Source organism: Falco cherrug, chromosome 4 (genome assembly GCF_023634085.1).
Source record: "Falco cherrug isolate bFalChe1 chromosome 4, bFalChe1.pri, whole genome shotgun sequence".
Lineage (NCBI taxonomy): Eukaryota > Metazoa > Chordata > Aves > Falconiformes > Falconidae > Falco > Falco cherrug.
Window position 1 is genome coordinate 13,248,035 of NC_073700.1, and position 19,613 is coordinate 13,267,647.

The window sequence follows — 19,613 nt, forward strand, 5'->3', positions numbered from 1 at the left end:
GTGATCCAAGCCTCTGACCTCTTTGTAAGTTCAAACTTCTTCAATACTCCCAAGGAAACATCTCCCCATCCCTGTCACTGCCTCCCACCCCCAAGGACGGGGACGACTGCAGTCCCTGCAGCAGCAGTTCTCGCTCCCCACCTCACTGTACTTGAGCTAATTCCTCTGTCAGGAAGTGGATATGAACATGAAAAGCTTGTGTAATTTAAGTAAGTAGTAAAACATCCAGACGAAAAGATTATTCAGTACATTAAAACATAATTACGGCCAGTTAGGAAGTTAAAGCACAAGGATAATAATTTTAGAGAGAGCAGTACAGTTTGGCTTTCAGCACAGCACATGGCTGCTGTCCATAAGGACGACAGCAGACAGAACTTTTAAAAAAAGGATAGAAGAACATTCAAAGGTTGGAACATTTGGCAGGGGGTAGCTCCTTGCAGTTATCATGTTAAAACCTGCATAGTTCGTATCACCTATGAGTGCAATTCTTAAGATGGTTTTTCTCAACCTTAAGAACAGCAGGAATCAAAGGCTTAAGAGAAAACAGAAAGATCAACAGAAAACAACCCACACCACAGTGGACCACTCACCACTGCACTGACTCAGGCAAAGATTAACCAGGAGCAGTTTACAACCCCAGCCAAGCGGGACAAGTGGTTCTGCTGTTCCAGGAAAAAATTAAGTAAACTAAAATAATCACTACTTAAGGATGACTCAAGTCCTCACAACAAGCTCCCACCTCATCAATAATTCAGTCACTTCAGAAAAAGCCAGTGGTGTGCCACCACACTCAACAGCACACCACTGTCCCCAGAATGCTCAGGTGTGCCCAAGGAGACAGCTTCCCACAACATTTCCACACCAAGTCTCAGCTTCTGCAGCATGCTAAATTTTACCATGCCGATGCCTTCTAAGGCATCTAATCAGGACCATCACACTACAGATACATTTAGCCATCAAATAAAGCTTAAAGCCCTTGCTTTTAACAGGCAAGCCCCACATCTCTCCACAGGAAATTAGCCTTATTATTAAAAGCTTGTAACTAGGGAAGAAGATAGACACGTGCCTCCTTTTCCCCTTCCCAAAGCAAAACCACCGACACCAAGGCAGCCAGGGGATCATACAAGTTTTTGTTCAGTTAATGAAATATCAGCCACAAAATCTGCAGAGAAGCTCAAACACAAACCTCAGATATGCATCTCACAACCCACTCTGAACCCACTCTGCTCCCTTGTAGGAAAATTTAAAACAAAACCAAAAAAAATTATGAAAGGTTAATTAAGCCACAAAACAAATGAAGACTCTAGTCAGAAGTACAATTACCTCGGAGTGCCCTCCACCGGAGGAAGGTCTGCAAGAAGTGCATGCTCTTTTTTCTCAGTCCCAGAGGAGGTGGCAGCATTAGCAGGACCAGGTCTGCTCCACCGCTCGCTCACAACTACTCCGGCATCCGAACCTCCTTCCACCCCTAGCACTACCCTCGCTCCAGCCTTAACGAAGCGCACCTGGTCTGCTCTGCTGATCACTGATGTGGAGTCCGGGGTTTCTCTCTCTCATTCTCTCTCCCTCTCCAAATAAGCAATTAGCATGAATAATTACAGCTCTGATAATAATACCCAGCCACCTTTGAGCAAGAGGGAAAAGACTGTAATTAACTCTTTCTTAGGGATCAGAGGAGGTTGAAATAGCACAAGCCTAATTATCTTCTTCTAGGACGCCTCCTGGCTACTGAGAAGCTGCCGAAAGAGTGAGTAGCAAAGGTCAAGTAACATCCTTTTAGAAACCTCTCCATCCAACCCAATTTTATGTGCCTGCTACCCAAGCGGTCGTTAGATGTGGAAATTTACACAAGGGGGAAAAGAACCCACAGCTTCCCCGTTGTGTGCTTAATCGGCAATGGGCCGTCCATCCACAGACTGCCCGCAGCATTATTCCATGATGAATCTTTAACCACTGAGGACTTTGGAGCTGTTCCCCTGCCCGGGAACATGTTGTGGCAATGTGTGGGTCCTCCTGTACACGAAGCAGAGCCGCACCAGCAGGAGGGTTGCTCCCACCAACCCTGCCCAGGAGACCTGACCCCAAGCTGGAGAGAGCACCGATGCTCACCCTACAAGGGGCTCCATAAACCAAGCGTAAAGGCGCAGAGCCTTCTTCCTGCCCCATCTCCCAGGTTGCAAAGCCAGGGGAAAAGCCACATAAATAATGCAAATGAGGACTCAAGATCAAATCAGGTGGGAAGCTGGGGTGAGCATGGTTAATGTGCCTTTGCATCAAACCGGCTTCGTCCCGTTCCCCAAGCGTCTCCTGGCAGGCAGGTGGGACAGACACACATGCACAGCCTGCTCCCAGTTCGTTCCGAGAAGCAAAATGTACTACATGCACCACCCCAAAAAGGAGTTAAAGTGAGCTCAGAGACTGAAACAACAGATGCAACAATTGCCCCAAATTCCCCAAGGCACTGAAAGGGGGCAGGGTTAGATCGTTGCTATAACATGCTCTCTTCATGTTACCAGAAAAAATTATTAAGTTATTACACAATCTTGTCATGCTTTATTGCTATTGCAGTGTCTGGAGATGTTATTAGAGTGAGCTGCAGTGCAACAGTCGAGTATGCTGCCCTCCAAACACTCCAGTCTCTTATTAAAAGAGCACACGTTCTGTTAATATCTCCTCTCCACTGACCTGAAATGTTTAAGAGTAGAAAAATTAGTGTGTTTATGAACCCTTATCACTAGCCTTAGAAAACCTGCTGAAATTTTTATAATTCTCCAAGCACTAAAGCATTAATTTTTATATTTCTAAGATTCTACATAATAACTCTTTTATTTATGAAGTCCAGGTGCTCAGGGCACTGCAGAATATAATAAAGCATACTAAAATACAATAAAGTATTTATTTAGATAATAATTTGAGAGATTTAATGATTTTGTAAGTGGGACTTTACCAAGATGTTGCATATAATGTGTATTTTAAACTTCCTTACTTCATATAGTCTTTAATTACAGAAATATCATCTTTTTTTGCTAATTTCTTGAAAAATGAGAAGGTAAGCATATTTGCATAGGCAGCCTGAATCCCACAAGTTATGATGTATGTTAGTTTTCCTGTAACATGAGTAGTTCCACGATAGATAGTAGACTGCTACTTAAGTAGACTAAACAATGGTATAAAGTGAAGCTTATACATCATGACCCAGCCCCTGAAACAGTAACTATTAATAAAAAATATGACTAGTATGGCTCAATGGTTATGATATTGGGCTCTTAAAATGCTGTTTTGTTGTGAAAAAAAAACTACGCCTGGGCTACCTACACTTACAGCACAGCCCAACATAATTCCAAGAGCTGGTTGAGTTTGGGGAAAAGAAGGAAAAAAAAAAAAGGCATTTTAGGCTTGAATTTTAGTTTTACTCTGATCTAATTGCCAGGGCAGTGAGTCCAGCTCTGCTCTGGATTCCTTCCAGCTTACGCATTACCCTCAGCATCTCTGACCCAAGCGGGTTATTTATGTGCTATTAATGGACACTGAAGGTGGAGGCACACACTATGATTCTCTGACTGGAAACAAGACGTCATTCCCACAAGCTGGATCTGACCCCAGGGATGGGGAGAACCTCAGTGGTGCTCTGCACCACGACAGTGACAGCCTCCATCACGCTGTGATGGACAGTCAGGGCTCACAGGGACCCACTGCCATCTATCTGGGAGGTGTTTGAGGTCTTGGATCTTCACATTGAAAGCTTTACAGCGAGGGCACGTGGGCAGAGGACACAAACCCACATGCCTCTGCACTCCATATCTGCACAGGGAGCCCCAAAGAAGATTTTGCATAGATTTACACCAAAGCACAGCCCTGGAAGGTCAAGCAAAACATCCCCAACGGATCTGACAGGGATGAGCCATTCAAAAATTATAACCTATGGGGAAACTGCAGCACAGACAACATCTGGAGACAGTAAACTGGTCTGCAGGCAGGGGCTTGAGCTTTAAAAACAGACATGGGGACATTCAGAGGAGTGCGGCTTTGTAGCTCCATCATCTGGCTCAAAGTCTTAAAGATGCTATTTGATTAACACCTTTTGGTTACTACTGAGCTTCCTAAACAGCGAGTGAGTGATGCAGCCTGTTGCAGTCTGCTCTATACACTCAGTACCAGCTGCCTTCGGGCATTACTTTGCTAAAAACTTCCAATGCTTTCAATGAACATGTAGCAAAATCATTAATCATGATGACTTCCCGACAAATAATTGCTCTCCCTGGCTCCTTTCCACATCGTTGTGAGTTTCCACTTAATTTATGGACTCTAATAAAACAAAGTAACCCAGGCTAATGCTTCATCAGCTTCCTAAACATAAAATAATCAGCTTTTCCAACACCTTTGGTGGGGAGGGGAGTTAGCACTATTTTACAGACTTGAAGGAAGGGTGGCTCATCCAGCAGCAGGCAGGGAGTTTGCAGTGGCGCAAAGGACATACTCACACCTTCCAAGTCACATTTGCAGGGCTGGGGCACAAGCACCAGCTCCCAGCCCTGCTACACTGGGATGTGCCTGCTTGCCCCTCAGCACAGCCTCCCACACGTCCCACGGCTGTGCAGGGCACCTGCCACAGAGGCGCAAGATGAAAGGAGAAGGATGCAAACATCAGAGGAACTGGGGAGACCATGCCATAAAGAAACACAGCTAATTCCTTCCTAATTATTCAGACCTTAGGCCTCGCCTTACCCAGCAGTGAGGCTTCAAGCAGGAAGCACAGCAGAGGATGCTCAGGGAGGGAGGAAGGTGCCTTCCAGAGCCAGGAGGACTTGCCAACCCTCCCTGGGCCACTAGCTGCATATGGTCCATGGGCCCTGATGCCCCAGAGGGCAGGTGGTGGTTTGGGTGTTGCAAGCATTCAGCTCACCCATTCTGAACCACAACCCCAGTAATAGCAACTACAGCACCCACTGGGCACAAGTTCACCCTACACCCATCCACACACACGCACCTAACCACAGCAGCGTGCTTGGGGGGCACCCCATGCCTGCCCCACCACGGGCACAACGCACTGCTACGTGCAGGCGGATGCCGGAGCACTGGGTGCAGAGAACTGGCAAATGTCTTTTCAGACATAGCCTCGGAGAGCAAATCAAGGCAAGATGCAACACCCCCCAAAACCAAATGGCTGGAGAAGATACTCCCTGACGATTACAAAAACTTGGATTGAAAGCTGCTCAAAATGTATCTAAAAGGGAAAGGGGCTACCAAACCTGGTATGTCAGATAAATCTCTCTATTGACGTTTGCCTCCAACGTGCAATTCTTGTGTTTCACTGCACCTGGAGACAGCGCTGGCCCCCTCTGATGTCTCCCCTTCACACCAGTACACGTTGCAGTGAAAGGCTGTATTTGGAGGGACAGGGCACTCAGGGACAGCTCTCCCCACTGACTTTGGCACATGGATGAGCTGGGACTGACAGCTCCCTGCAGGCAGAGCCCCAGTCCTTGCCCAGCAGCCATGGCAGGACCGCAGGGCGAGCAGCAGCCCGGGCGGCTAACGGGCTCTTTAAGCACCGCAGCACTGACCTCCTTGCTCTGTACTTCGAGGTGGCGGGAAGGGCTTGCAGGAAAAAGCAAAGAACTGTGAATCTCAGCAGAATTGGGGGTTGTGCTATTATACCCCAGTACCGAGGGAGAAGACTAAATAATTAATCACAGAAGCAACTAAGTGTTAACAAGCTGAGCAGGATCAAACTGCATGAAAGATGCAAAGCCCCTGCCCTCTCCCTCCCCGCCTTCAATGTGCTGACAAGCCTCATTTTAATAACTTTACTACCGGAGTCGAGAGAATATGCCACAAATAAAATAAAGAGATCCCAGCCCTTGATTACTTGGACTTGTACTGGGGATCAGCTTGACACCTCCTTTGCCACCAAGCATGGAACCAGTTCAGAGCCATGTTTTGCACTGGGAAGAACTGTGAGAGCAAGGTGTCCTGGGCTTTCGGTGTCACTGCAAGCCCAAGTGTGCAGGCAAGGATCTTCTGTGTGATGTCACACACTCTCTTTGTGGTTTTAAGGGAAGAGGGGGACATGCATATGGAATGGAAAAAGCAAACAAATAATGCTGCTTCAGTGCCATCCCTACATAGCACAGTCTGACTATGCAGAATTGAGCAGCGGTGTCCAGTAAACAGGAACCGGTGAGGATAACAGCCTGTGCACAAGACGGGAAGGGAAATACATGAACCCACGTAATGCCTCTCCTGGATGTTCTACTGAGTCAGCCATGCTGAGGACAAGATATTTCAATCATTGAAATTTTGTATTACCCTGCACGCAGTATATTCCTGCACAGACTACAGGGCTATAATATACTACTAGTACTAAGACACAACTACACGGTACCAGTATCAAAATGCATACCTCCCCAGCACACCACACACCAGACCCAGCCAACCCAGCATAGATGCTGTGTTACACCAGCTTGCGACGGAGATCTTAATTACTAACATCTACATCGCAGTCCCTTGACCTATCTTTATTAGGTTTTTTCCATCCTACAATGAGAAAAAGTTGTGCCAACTAGGGTGAAAAAGACCATTTGGACTCCATTGTGCCAGAAACTACAGCAAGAAAAACTCAAATATATTTTCTGCTTATAAAGCACCATGACTTCCAAAAGGGCTTTGAGAAGTTAAAGTGATAGTCAGGCAATAGGCAGAGTTCTGCAATCCATCACTCAGATGCTACAATCTAAAGGGGAATAAGCATCCTGTTTAATGGCCCAGAAGAAATATATAGGATTATGGGGTATTTGTACACAGTTCAGGATACACGCACACACCACCTTTGCAGATCCTCTCCAGGAGTTTGTTTTGGCTCCAGTATCTTTATCCTGTAAAGTCCAAATAGGCTGATCCCTACGCAGCTGAGTGTGAGAAGATAATTCAAATAAGACAGCGAGATGGGCTTTTCTAAAACATCTGTGTGATTGCAGGGCACCAGCCTCATGAAAAGACTGATGTGCTGAAGCCAAAATGATGCTTCTGAGTATTCCCTGTAAGAAAACACAGAGCCCTCTCTTCTCCACCATGACATCAATGCAAACTTTTGTTAAACTAAGGAAAGTCATAATCTAAACCAATACTCACACTTAATGCGTTTCCAATCTCCAAGAATTATTTCGTAATACTACAGGCACCAAAACACCCATATTATCTTTAATCCCGTGTATTTTATCAGACAAACACAACGGACTGTGAAATTACCTCCTCCGTCTGTACCTCTTACTAAGACTGGAAGAGAACAAAGTGGTTTTTGCAGGCTTCTCTATCCAGGTATGAAAGCCACAAGACAGCAAGATTTACTCGGGACAAGAACCCTACACACAACAGAATACTGCAGGACATGTTTGCAATTGCAAAAGACGATACCACAGCATAGGTTGAGGCAGAGAGCTGAGACATGGTCAGCAATTCAGAATTTACTCATGCACTTGCTGACTAGCAGAGGCTTTGCTACAACACTTTAATGATACATGGGCTGAATATTTTACATTTCTGTGCATAAAACCTCACTCAGCCAGAACGAGGTTGTGTCCCTGGTGGTACACCATTTACATCAAAATCTCCCCCGCTTCTCAGCATGACTTTCATGTCCCCTCAGCATTTAGACAGCAGAGGCATATGTATGTGTGAGGATAGACAGGAGGGAGAAATATCTTTTTTAAACATTCATTGAGCTGGAAGTGTGGAAGATGCCAGCACATGAAGGGTTGATCTGATGTGGAAAAGCAGCTCTTTGAAAAGAAGGAACTGAACACCAAAACTGGTTCAGTGCAGCTAAATTGGTCCCCTAAGGGCCAGTGGTAACAGAAACCTTCAGTCCAAATAAGAACAAGTGAAATATTCAGCAACAGCATTTGATGCTTACGTACAGGGGGAAAAAAGTGGTACAGCTATTGCAAAATGGAAGTATCTGTTACTCCAAGCTACAGTAGAAGTGGCAGATAAAGGGAGGGGTTGGCAAATACTGTGGGTGTGGCAGGGTTCTGGCAACCTGGTGCTAGTAACTGCAACATCTCCCAAGAACATGGCTAAAGCCAGCGATGGAGATCATCCCACTGGTCCCATCACATCAACCCCCTGGTCAGACTGGTCATTCTGGGCTCCCTCCCGGCACCACAGCTCAAAGTCACACTTCCGGCAGTGGTGGTGGGGAGACACTCAGCATGGACCCGAAATGGGTCCCCAAGGAGCAACCACAGAGGATCCAGGTTCTGACCCATACAGGAGTAGGACATGTGTGAATAAACTTCCTCCTATGAGCCAAGGCCACCTCTGGAGATCTTTAGCTTTGATAGAATATCACAGCTCTTTTTGGGGAAAAGGCAGCATTGGATGGACAACCTTACTTAGACCCAGCTCGACACTTTAAAGCTTCAAAAGGCCCAAGCCAAATCAGCAGTGTCCAATATAGAGTTTGAAAATAAGCCCCTACGGAAAATGGGTCTTGGAGCAAATCCCAGGCCAACACTGTCACAGTGTCCTTGAATTCAGTACCACGGCACATGTTTACACCAGCCACCTGATGACTTTGTGTCTCCGCCTACCTCACGGGTTTCATTTGTCTCAATCAATCTTCTTGGCTCCAAGTGCTCCACGCCAGGGCACCTGGGGCCTGGATCCTGCCTCCACAGACAAGTGAGCCACACACCAAAAACCAGCATCTTGACACACCCCCCCTTCCAAAAGCAGGACTGTGTGACACGACGGTAAAACAAACACGGCAATGGGCTTTCTTTCCACTGTTAATACCTCCGGGTCTCTTCACGTGCACCCCCAAAAGCTTTAAGGCTGATAATATCCAGTCCTTGGGTTGAATGCCATCTGATGCCCAGAAATGGGAAAGGGACCAAGCTCTTGTTCTCTCATGGGGTATGTCCCTACACAGTACTGGGAGCAGGAGCCCAAGACTGCAGCTCATCCCTCTGCCTTTAGCAGCAGTAATATGGATATCCTGCAGGGTCAGGGGCTGTGCATGGCTTACTTTACCCCCAGAGGTTCCCAAAATCAGGGTGGACCTTGCTACTGAGGCTTTAACCATCAGCACGTCTGCTGTGCTGCTTGCAACCCAAATCCAGCCTCCTCCACCGCACCAAGTGATACCACCTTAGTCAGACACACAGACAAAGCCTGAACTATATCAACAAAAGCTCAGCTCTTGACTGTTATCCAAGAAAAATATATCCGAAACACTGCAATCACTTTAATTTATCCTGTGAGGGATGTTTGAATTGCTTTTTGTTGTTCAAATCAGTCTGTTTTATCCCCTCTATATTTCTTCGGGTTTTCTTCCCAGAAAGGAATGTATAAAAGCAGGTGCCCTAGTACCTGAATTTCTTGAGTCATTTTAATAGCTGTTATTATGATCATTGCTTGAAGACAAAACTGTAAGCAATAGCTCTTTCCAGGGCAGGAAGGGAATTCATCAGAAAACACGAGAACAGATTCAAAGAAAGAAAATGCATAAGAAATGAACTGCTCAGGGAAGCAATGCTTTCCTTACGGGAGAAACACAGACAGTGAATCATTACTGTTTAAATTCCTTGCTTTCTGAAGACGTCTCATTTTTATGAATGTTCAACTACATATCATAGAAACAAAAAGGAGTTATTTCTTCCTGTTTTGCCAGCCTGGATTGATTTTGTCAAAGAAAAGACCTTGCCGGTATCTCTGCGATATAAGACCACAGGTGTTGCTAACACACGAGGACAGTGGCTGGTAAGTAAACTAACTGGCTACTATTTTATTTTCCAGCTGGGATCACTGAACAGATACTGGATAAACTGATGCTCAGTCTTGGAGCCCTCACTTACAGGCAGAGGAAGAATTACTTCAGGAAGAGACACCTGTGCTATTGGAGTTATATCTCTACATGCATTTCTTCTCGCACCGGCAGCAGATCTGAGGGGGGAAAGATTTTTTTGACTTGCAAAAACTGATTTATTTTTTTTTCCCCTGTGATGATACAGAGGCTGTATGTATCATAGCTGATAACCTAAAATCATCTGAGATGCCAATTCCAGCTCCAGATCAAAATCAGGCACATGAGGGATCTGAGCTGCAATCTCTTTGCTCATGCGAATGTCCTGACCACCCAGGCATTGCCTGTTTCTCAGGGAACTGTCTCTTTCCCTTTAGTCTGACTGTGGTTAGAAAGCTCATTCTGGTCTCAGGAAGGAGTTTCTAATGGCATGTATATCAAAACACTACAGATCCTGCTGACCTCTGGATTCTGACTTTCCCTTTTAACTAAAAAAAAAAATATCTCAATTACCTCCATGTCTTGGACCACTCACATGGGTTGCAATAGACCTGGGAAGAAATTAGATGGGGAGAAAGACACTGCCTTCCTCGCTGCCAGACGTAGCAGTTACAATCCTAACTTCCCAAAACTTTGAAAGATATGCAAACATATCTCAAGCAAAACAAGTTATAAGTAATGACATATATATATATAAGATATAAGTAAAGAATAAGTAACAGACAGATGGACCGTAAGAACTATGTGCACATCTTTTTACTGAAAAAGGATGCTATATCCTCTTGGTTACATGCTGGTCAGCAGAGTAAAAAAGCTACATCTTTTCCCAGAAAAAGCTGAGTCTCTGGTAACTTCATGTTTAGGCTGGGGTACCTTGGTGAAAAGTATACTCACACACAGACATTTCAGTAAGTTTTGGGGTTCAATCGCTTTATTCTTTTATTTGGTGTTTGGCCCCAGTGCAATGGATGATGATCTATCCAAGGCAGCACAGTCACAGCAATAGCAATAGTATGAAGCAAACTGCTGCAAGACTCTGGACAAATGTCCAAAGCACTCATTTTCTGCTCAAGCATGTTTTCTCAGTGGAAAAAAAGAGTGTGTGTGAGAAGAAAACATTATCTCATGACTCTTCCTTCACAGTCCAATGCACTCCGATGAGAGAAGGGGAGTATTTGTTGTGAAGACAGACCATTTATTTGAAAAGGCAGTTAGTTTTCCCTTTGGTTTTGTGTTTCCTGAAATAGATTGTAAAGAAGGAAATGCAGACAGATGTCTTGGGGATTGATAAATCATGTGGCGATTTTGTAAGGAGCACAACCCTTCCCCTGCGCCCTCCCACTATCAGTTATTACGCCCTGAATTACACACTGCCATTGATTTCCACAGCTTTCTGTGATTAATCTGGCTATACTCCATAAAGCAAAAAGAGCAAGGAGAGAAAAGGAAATAGCTCATAAAAAACTAGGTTACAATAACCCTCAGGATCCAAGCAAAACCATGAAGAGAAAAGTTCAGCGCTAGGCTGCCAGCCTGGGCAAGGACACAACCCTGACTCCAGTGTTGGACCCAGAGCCTCAAATGCACAACACGGAACACTTAGAGAAATGTTTTTATAAAGCCCTAATGAAAGAAAACAATGGAAATATTTCACAACCACCACCGAGGACTTAAACCAACGGTGCTATTTTCCTTCCCCTGAGTACGGTGGGATGCAACTAGCTCCTAGAACAGAGAGCAAAGTGAATGGAGGGATCCTCTCCAGATCCCATCCCAACACACTCTGCAAGGAGACAGATCGCTCCCTTTTACCCAAGCTAAACGAGCTTAAGGTACCAGCATAAGGTACCAGGGACGGAGCAGAAAGCTGGAGCAGCACTTCTTGTTATTAGCTAACTGTTGCATTAAGAGAGCAGCTGGTGACCACCACATTTGCTGGAACCAGTAGAAAAATGAACCGCATTTTAGCCAACAGCACGAGCCAATGTTGTTTAGCTTTCTGTTTTGTAACTCATAAACCCGTCTTTTTTTGGCCAGATTACAAAAATATAAATTAAAATACAGAGCTTTATACTTCGCTAATATGTAGCCTTGTTATCATCTTAGGACTCTACCTGAGCCAGAACACTGAAACCTCACTTCACATGATTTTTGTCCTCTCACTCTTACGCAATGCATTATTAAGATATTTTGTTAGTTAATAAAGCTATTTCATTTTATCCATTACCATTCAAAGTTATTCCATCAAAGTATGAAATGAAAGCCTAGTTTCTTACCAGGTATTTACACTGAGACAGGACAGAAAGCCAAGATCTGCCAGCAGGGCTATAGAACATCCTCTACTAGTAACATCAGTCTGTAGGTAACTTGAGTTCCTGCCTTTCTAGCATCTGATTTGGGGATTTAAGATAAAAATAAATATAATTTTGTAGTTGAATACAACAGAAAGTAGTTAAGGAAAAAAATCATTTTTACTGATAGGGGGTTATAATTTTGTCTAGTTGCTTCAGATGTCACACTGGGGGCACAGAGAAGCCTGGTGGGAGCCCTGAATTTTAAGACTTTCACAAAGAGGGAAAACTGCATTATACAAAGTTTACTGAGGGTGCCCACGGGGTGATTTTAGACTTTCAATTCTATCAAATTTGGGTGGATCTTCACAATTAAAACAAAAGTACTTCCTGCCACACTGAGAGAACAAAACAACTGAGAAGTTTAATAGAGCTAAAAAAACCCCCAAATTTCCTTGACATGGCCCTGGGGCACAGGAGCAGATTGGCCTCCAGACAGACCTACTACAGATCCCCTGTCAGTTCCAAAATAAATGAAGTAGTGTGATTTGGCACATCCCCGTGAGCACGCAAAGTTAGATGCCTGTACACAAGGGAAGAGATGCCACAGATAAAAGGCTCTACTGGCACAGGAGAATAGGAGATCAAGGTATTTCCCCACCCATTTTAAATGCTGGCTTTCACACTGCTTTGTGTACTATTTGTGACTTAGAAGAAGTAGGCAAAAATCTCACATAGCAGTATGTAAGGAGTGGAGTCAGGAGGAAAGTATCTCAATTACTAAACAGGGAAAACAACTTCCTTTAGATCCACAGTTTTAACATCCAAACCCTCTCTGGTGACATGTATACAATGCAAACAGAGAAACTTCAAACACACCTTATAAGCAGAAAGATGATAATTCTGAAATAATATTAAATAATACTGTTTATATTGACCCTAAGCTCACTGCATCTTACAAACTTTGGCAAACTAGGTTTTATTTTAAAAAATAGTTAAACAGCAATTGTCAAACTATACTATCATCTGAATTTACATTTCTTTCTCTCACACACTGCACACATTGGCCAGCAGTGACCTCGTGGACCTTCTATAGCTTTCCAAATTCAAGGCCTGATTTTTCTCTATATGAGAAAGCAAATTAAATGTCATCTGAGTCAAGGAAGCTTTTCTTCATTCTCCAAAACCACCTGGCTGAGCTTGCAAGCCAGAGATACAAACCAGCAGCACTTCCCAGCCTGAGGGGCTGCCCACACATCACCGCAACATGCCCTTGTGCCAGGGGACACACAGAGCAGAGGGTGGTGTTCGAGGCCCTGCACCCGATGGACAAACCCAACCACTTAAGCCTTCATCGATAACAGGATCTACAACACCTTTCAAGACCTCTCAGCAATACAGTGGCAAATGACTTCCCACACGCCATGCCCCGTTCATATTTCTAAGTCAGCAAAAGAGAAGCGTAAAAACAAATTTATGAGCAGGGTACAGCCAGTACTATTAAAATTACTCCTCAAGACTGCTTTTGAAGGTCTTGATTCCATCGTCCAGGCTGCCCACTGCTGCAGCCCTGCAGCCCTTCACAGGGAGCCCATCAACCGGAGCCATGGCAAATGGTCCCAATGCCATCAGCCCTCCTTGTCTTCCTGTCAAGTTCTGCCTTTAATTTGCAAGGCTGCCGATCGTGCACAATACAGGATCAATAAAAAACCCATTGCCCAAGGACAGAGGGAGGATATGCCTGGAGGTGAGTTATGAGAGACCTGACGGGGGAAGGGGCTGAGACAAAGTCAGGTATAAAGTCAAAATCAGTGCTCAGGAGTAGTCAGGTCTCCCTGTTCTCCCTCCCACCTTTAGCTTAGCATTAAATCACAGTCTGCCTGCCTAAGACAGGCAACCATTTATCTTCTGGGGCTATAAAAACCATGTTTTCATGTTTCTTCCTTGCTACCACAAGAGATGGAAATGTTGTTTGCCATCACCCAACAACCCCAGCAGGTAAAACCCTGAGAACATCACATGGATCTTAATTAGATAGCAAAAGCTGATGATGAAGTGGGAATTGGGAGGTACGTCTGTCCCCTTGGTGCCACCCCATGAAACAGTGCATCACCCATAGCAGCAATCATCCTTCAACCAGCATTTCTTATCGCTCCACTCTGCCATTAGCTCATTGCTCTTCATTTACCCCATCCTCGTTAATGGGCTTCTCTCAACTCCTGAGCAGGCTCTCTGCTTCCTAATTACAGCCAGGTAACAGGTCTGGCAGTCTCCTCACGCAGCAGTAAAGGGCCAGGTTATCTTTGGAAGGGGTTCTCCACATTATTTGGGAACCGTATGCCACCCCTCACCAACAAGAGCTGCGGTCTTGTGCCATTTACTCACCCCAGAAAAAGCATGTGCAGATCATGTCCCAGGCTCACAGGCACTAGAGAACGTATCAAAAACCCAACAACTAGTTTTATTTTAAAGAAATAATAAAAATCCATTATCTATGTATTCCCTGAGGAAAGCAGAAACTGCCTTTCTTCTGATTTTGAAAGCCATTTCTGGTGACAATAGTCATATAGACTGAAAAAGAAAAAGTTTGAGACAAGCAGTTCAACTAAATTGGGGGGGGGGGGGGACACACGACACCTAAACACCTGGGTTTTCCCATTCAGTGAGATGTTTAAAGAAACAGGGATTTGTGGGTGGGGTGTTTTTAAGTGTCTTGGGAATCAAGGAACAGCTTTCTGAGTTGGTCTAGGCTCCTAGTGTCTACTGGAATTAGGGTGGTGTTAATTCCTAGCTTCAGAATACCTCTAGAAATCTCCCTCCCAATTCTTGAAATTGCTGGTCATCAAGACACGGTGGGAAGTGTCCTTATCTGAGGTACAGAAACCCCTCTGCCAGCTACACACAGCCTTGCCAGAAACAACACCTCCTGCCTCTTTGGGCTGCAAGTCCATCTGTCTTCCCAAGAGGCTGTGAAATGAAAAGGGATCAGACAATGGAAATATTTAGGAAGCTTGGGTATTTTTTTTAAGGTTTTTCACTTCTTTCTTTCTTTCTTTCGTTCTTTTGTTTTTTCCAGTCAGCACCTATCTACACCTTTAGCCACCTAAATATCAGCCATCTCTTGGCAAACGCTATCCCCACTATGCAAAGAGAAATCAGGTCAGTCTAAAAATCTAATTTTTCGGTTTGCTATGGTTCTGCCGGCGCCACTCCCACGCTGATCAGCAGTGTCCCCTCACTGTTCCTGTCCGTGGGCCCTCTCAAGCACCGCCAGCCTGCATTAGCCCTGACGTGCCCCAGTGCTTGCTCTCACCATCCTGGGCTTTTCGTGAGATTCTCAACTGGGACAGCGAGGACAGTCATTACAGAGGAAATAAATGCCCATTAAAACCCCCAACACACACAAATTGTTAATTGCAATAAGATAAATGGAAGGATCAAGAGTCCCCAACCCCAATTTCTAGCTTTAATAACACAGATACACAAAAACCCCCACTGTTTTATGTACAAAACAGAAAGGATGCATGGGCATGCACAAGCAGCACAAGGAATTTACCCCTTTTTTGCAGTAGTTTACATCTAGGGACAAAGCCCAAATTTTCCAAGCCACTCCAGAAACAGCCTGGGACTCACTGCACACCACAGCAAAGGGATGGCATGCCTGTTGCATGGGCCAATGTGGCTGCACTTCTTTAATGTATTCACAGCAAGTCAAGGTGGGCTTTCGCTCCTATTGCAACAGAGCACACACACGGGATCTGGGCAGGATTTGCCCTTGGGATACCAGCACACACTGTACCTTTTCAGCAAGAAGGGTTAATGCCACCTTGGAGACGCTGTCTTGATCACCAGCTTCCCTGCAAGGATTTATCACTTACCTCTGGGCTGCAAGGGCCCTTTTTCATTCAATGTGGCGATAGGCGCTTTATATGTATAAATATATATATATATATATATATATATTTGGGAGATATATATACACACACATATATCTCCACCCTAAGAGACCAATATCCTCTGTGCTGGTGGAGCCTGGGAGGAAGATGAGGGATGAGCTGAGGTTGAAGGAGCTGTGCAGCGCTCAGAGCAGGTGACAGTCACTGGGGATGCTACAGCATCAGGCTGAAAAATGGGCTTCATTAGGAGACATAAATAGAACATGCCCAATCATTAATTATAAGATATTGAAAGGGCTGGACTGTAGCCACGCCGACAGAAGAGGAATCACAGCCATTGCCAGCTCGGTGGTTTGGGCTTAGGGAGCTTTCCTGTGTTCACCACTGCCCAGCTTTCATTGGTGCAGAAGGAACAACCCCATAAATATTCACTGCAGCAGCCTCAGAGATGTCCTCCGCTACGAAACATGCAGGTGAGGATAAATCCTAGGAGGCAGCTATCATCCTAAAGAAAAGGTGGCCAAGCAAGGGCTATAGCGGCGCGCTCAGCCTTGGGTTTCTGAGACCATGGGCTCAACCTCCCCACCACAGCTGCTTTCTGGGGAGAAGCCTGGCTTTGTGTGCTGGTTGCCCATGTGCTAAATAAAAACTGCTTTGTTTTACTGGCTACTCCAGGCCTAGAGGATAAATGCAGTAATAACAACTGCTGCCACCTCCAGGAATAGATGCTCCATAGGACTTTGCACTCTTAACACTTCACTGTGTGGCACCCTGGATTTGGCACCACACCACAGGATGGAAACAATTTACCTGCTTACCCTTTTTCGCCCCTCCTCGTCAACAAGAGATCCAAAACATCCCTGGTTTTGTGCAGCTAGCAAATCTTTTGGTGAACTGTCACAGAAACACTCCCTGCTATGAAATGTGGCCAGGATGCTTTATGGTGTGATACTGCAGTACAGCAAACAAGGTGACATGGCACAAGAGCTTGTTCCTGATTCCTGGGATTTACTTCCACAACACTGTTCACAACAAAAACATGGAAATAAAACTGAACATCTTCCTACACCAAACAGGACGCATTAACTTCTGTCTAAAGGACAAGTCAGGATGCCTACACGCATAAAAGCTGCTGTGCTAAAACTGGAAATTTTATTGCAAGTCTTATGCTATTTGACAGTTTTTCTGAACGCATTCTTCTAGCTTCTTCCTGGGGTTTTCAGGATGCTTTTTCTTTGCTTACTTATTTTCTCAGTTCCCATTCAAACACAACAGAGGAAAAAAAAAAAGTAAAAGAAAGCACCTAGTCAAAAAAAAAAAAAAGAAAGAAAGAATGAAAAAAGGTAGTAAACATGACTCAGTGAAGCTTAAAAGGCTGAAAAACACAGAGGTAAGAAAAGCAGTACATATATTTTCTTTTAAAAATTTTGATGCCTGGCATGTTCCAAATTACTTTTGACAAAGTAACAGTAAAATGGCTTTTAGTACTCTAACACTGTTCATACCACATACTTGGAAAAATTAAGAGTGGACAAAAGTAAACATGTTTTAAGCTTCAGCATTTCACACCAAGTAACCAAGTATTTTCTTCCACCATAGCAGGGGGGTCCAGGCCCCTCTGTGTGTATTGCTGGTGGCTCTGGCAACTCCTGGTCTCACGAGCTCTTGCAGAGCATCCTCTCCCTTGGGCTTCAGGCTTTGGAAAGCAGAAGAAACAGTGAGGGCGCCTTCAGATTGCCTCATTTGCTACTTTTCAGGCAGACACATGTATCTGGTTAATGATTTAGGATCTCCACCACTTCTGTTTACTTATTTATAATATACAGTTGATTTGCTGCAGTAATTGGGTCTAGCAGGGAAGGCAACCACCAGCCACCACTCTCCAAACAGTCCAATTTGAGCTCAGCTGAACGTCAGGCATGGCCATATAGAAATCGCAGCAGCGGGATGCGTGGTAGTAACACAGGCACAGGGAGCCATGACCCTTCGAACAGGCATTGCTACATTACATCCACAGCATTTGTGAGTGTAATTTAGCTTTTCCAGTGGAAAAACCCACTAATACTGAGGAAATTTTAATTACTGTATTGGACAAGTGACTGCTCGTTCCTTGGGGGTTTCAATAGCCCCTTGTGCAGAGGATCAAGGGACCTTGAAGAGGAGCGAGGAGCCCTACAGCTGTATGAGCTGATGTTGGCCAAAGGCAGCTGCAGAGCCAAGGGCAGGGAAGCGCTGCCTGCCCCTGGCCAGCCAAATGAATGCCTGCTGGATTAACTGTGAGTGTTCCCCGTGCCAGGAAAAGCTCAAGGGCTCAGTGAGAGAAAGAAAGCGGGAATCTAAGAAGACCAAAAGCAAGAATTTCTCTCTGAAGTGAGGGGATTAGCTGAGGAGGAGCAGCTGGAGTTTCAGAGAAGGAAAAGAAAATATAGCAGAAAGCAAAGAATTGGGGGAAAGCTTACCTAAGAAGTGCCAGCCTGTGGGAAGGGGTCCGTGATGAAGTAGAGTGTAGCAATTAGTGCAGGGAGATCGATCCTCATTTCTGTGACAGAGTTTAAACTTAAAACTACATAAATCTAATGGCAGCCACCATAGCTAAGATCTGAACAAATTACCTTACAATTAAATGACAATCAACTTTTAGCAGGAGTATCTCCCCTAGCAAGCATAGAGCTCGTGTTTTTGGGACACAGGGTCACATCAATGCCCGGACCAGAGGGCAGACAGATACCTGGGCTGGGGTATCTGCCACCCTCTTTCACACATCTCTTTGCAGAATCCTTCATTATGTCATCCTTTCTCTCTTCAAAACAAAGGTAGTGGGGATTTTTAGTGCCAAATAACAAATTATTTCATCAGGCCTGACCATCTCCTAGGATGCAACAGATAGCTAGGTTTTGAGCATTTACAGATGGGAAATACAGCAGAGTTCATTACTTGCTGGCATAACTCATACAGCTCCTGCCCTTGGTTGCTGCCCAGTCACGATGGGCTCATTCTGGCAGCAACAGTGCCTAGCCATCATGTATTTTTGCTCAATCTTTTGGGGATGCACTTTAAACATCAGCTGTCCCAAAATATAGAAGACTAGTAACAACGTGTCTCTCTGGCTGTTCATTTCAAAGCTCTACTCCCAAAAGCCAATTCCAGCTCAGTTTAATCCTTGATCAAAGCTGTACAATTTAGCATTGGATTAGTGATTCTCACATTTAAATCTGTCACTAAAAAATGCAGGTGATTTAAGTCAATTCCAAATATGTCAACCAAGGCTACTGAAACTTGATCAGGTAGTACAGGGATATCATTTCTTTAACCTTTATTGCAATTTCAGGCTGCATTTTCACAGTGTCTTACAGGCACAAATGCACTTGCTCTCCCTTTGTCAGAACAGTCTTTCCTGAGTTCCCTGGAAAACTGCAGAAGAAAAAACCCCTCAAGTTACAATACTATTGTCAATTCCTTTGGGATGCTTGAGCAAAAAAGCATGCCAGGGAAAAAGAACTGGAAAAGCTAACAGGGCACCAAATCTTCTCCTGGCATCTCCACACTAAGAAGGGCCCCAGGGGTGCATTTGATCCAAGCACTTCCAGCCACCACTCTGGAAGGTGGGAATCCTGCTGGAGA

The 19,613-nt window shown here is 44.8% G+C and overlaps 1 protein-coding gene across 3 annotated transcripts in view; it reads right to left on the reverse strand.

Annotated features, from left to right (window-relative positions):
- Nucleotides 1-19,613, reverse strand: part of GRIP2 (glutamate receptor interacting protein 2) — a 285,002-nt gene that overhangs the window by 111,513 nt on the left and 153,876 nt on the right. The window contains exon 1 of one of the 3 annotated variants that reach the window (XM_027805919.2): nucleotides 1,324-1,798. The exons of the other annotated variants lie outside the window; for them this stretch is intronic. Within the exon in view, the coding sequence (XP_027661720.1) occupies nucleotides 1,324-1,402 (79 nt within the window). The 5' untranslated portion in view covers nucleotides 1,403-1,798. Of the gene's footprint in view, nucleotides 1-1,323; nucleotides 1,799-19,613 lie in introns of those variants that run through there. 3 annotated transcript variants of the gene reach the window in all.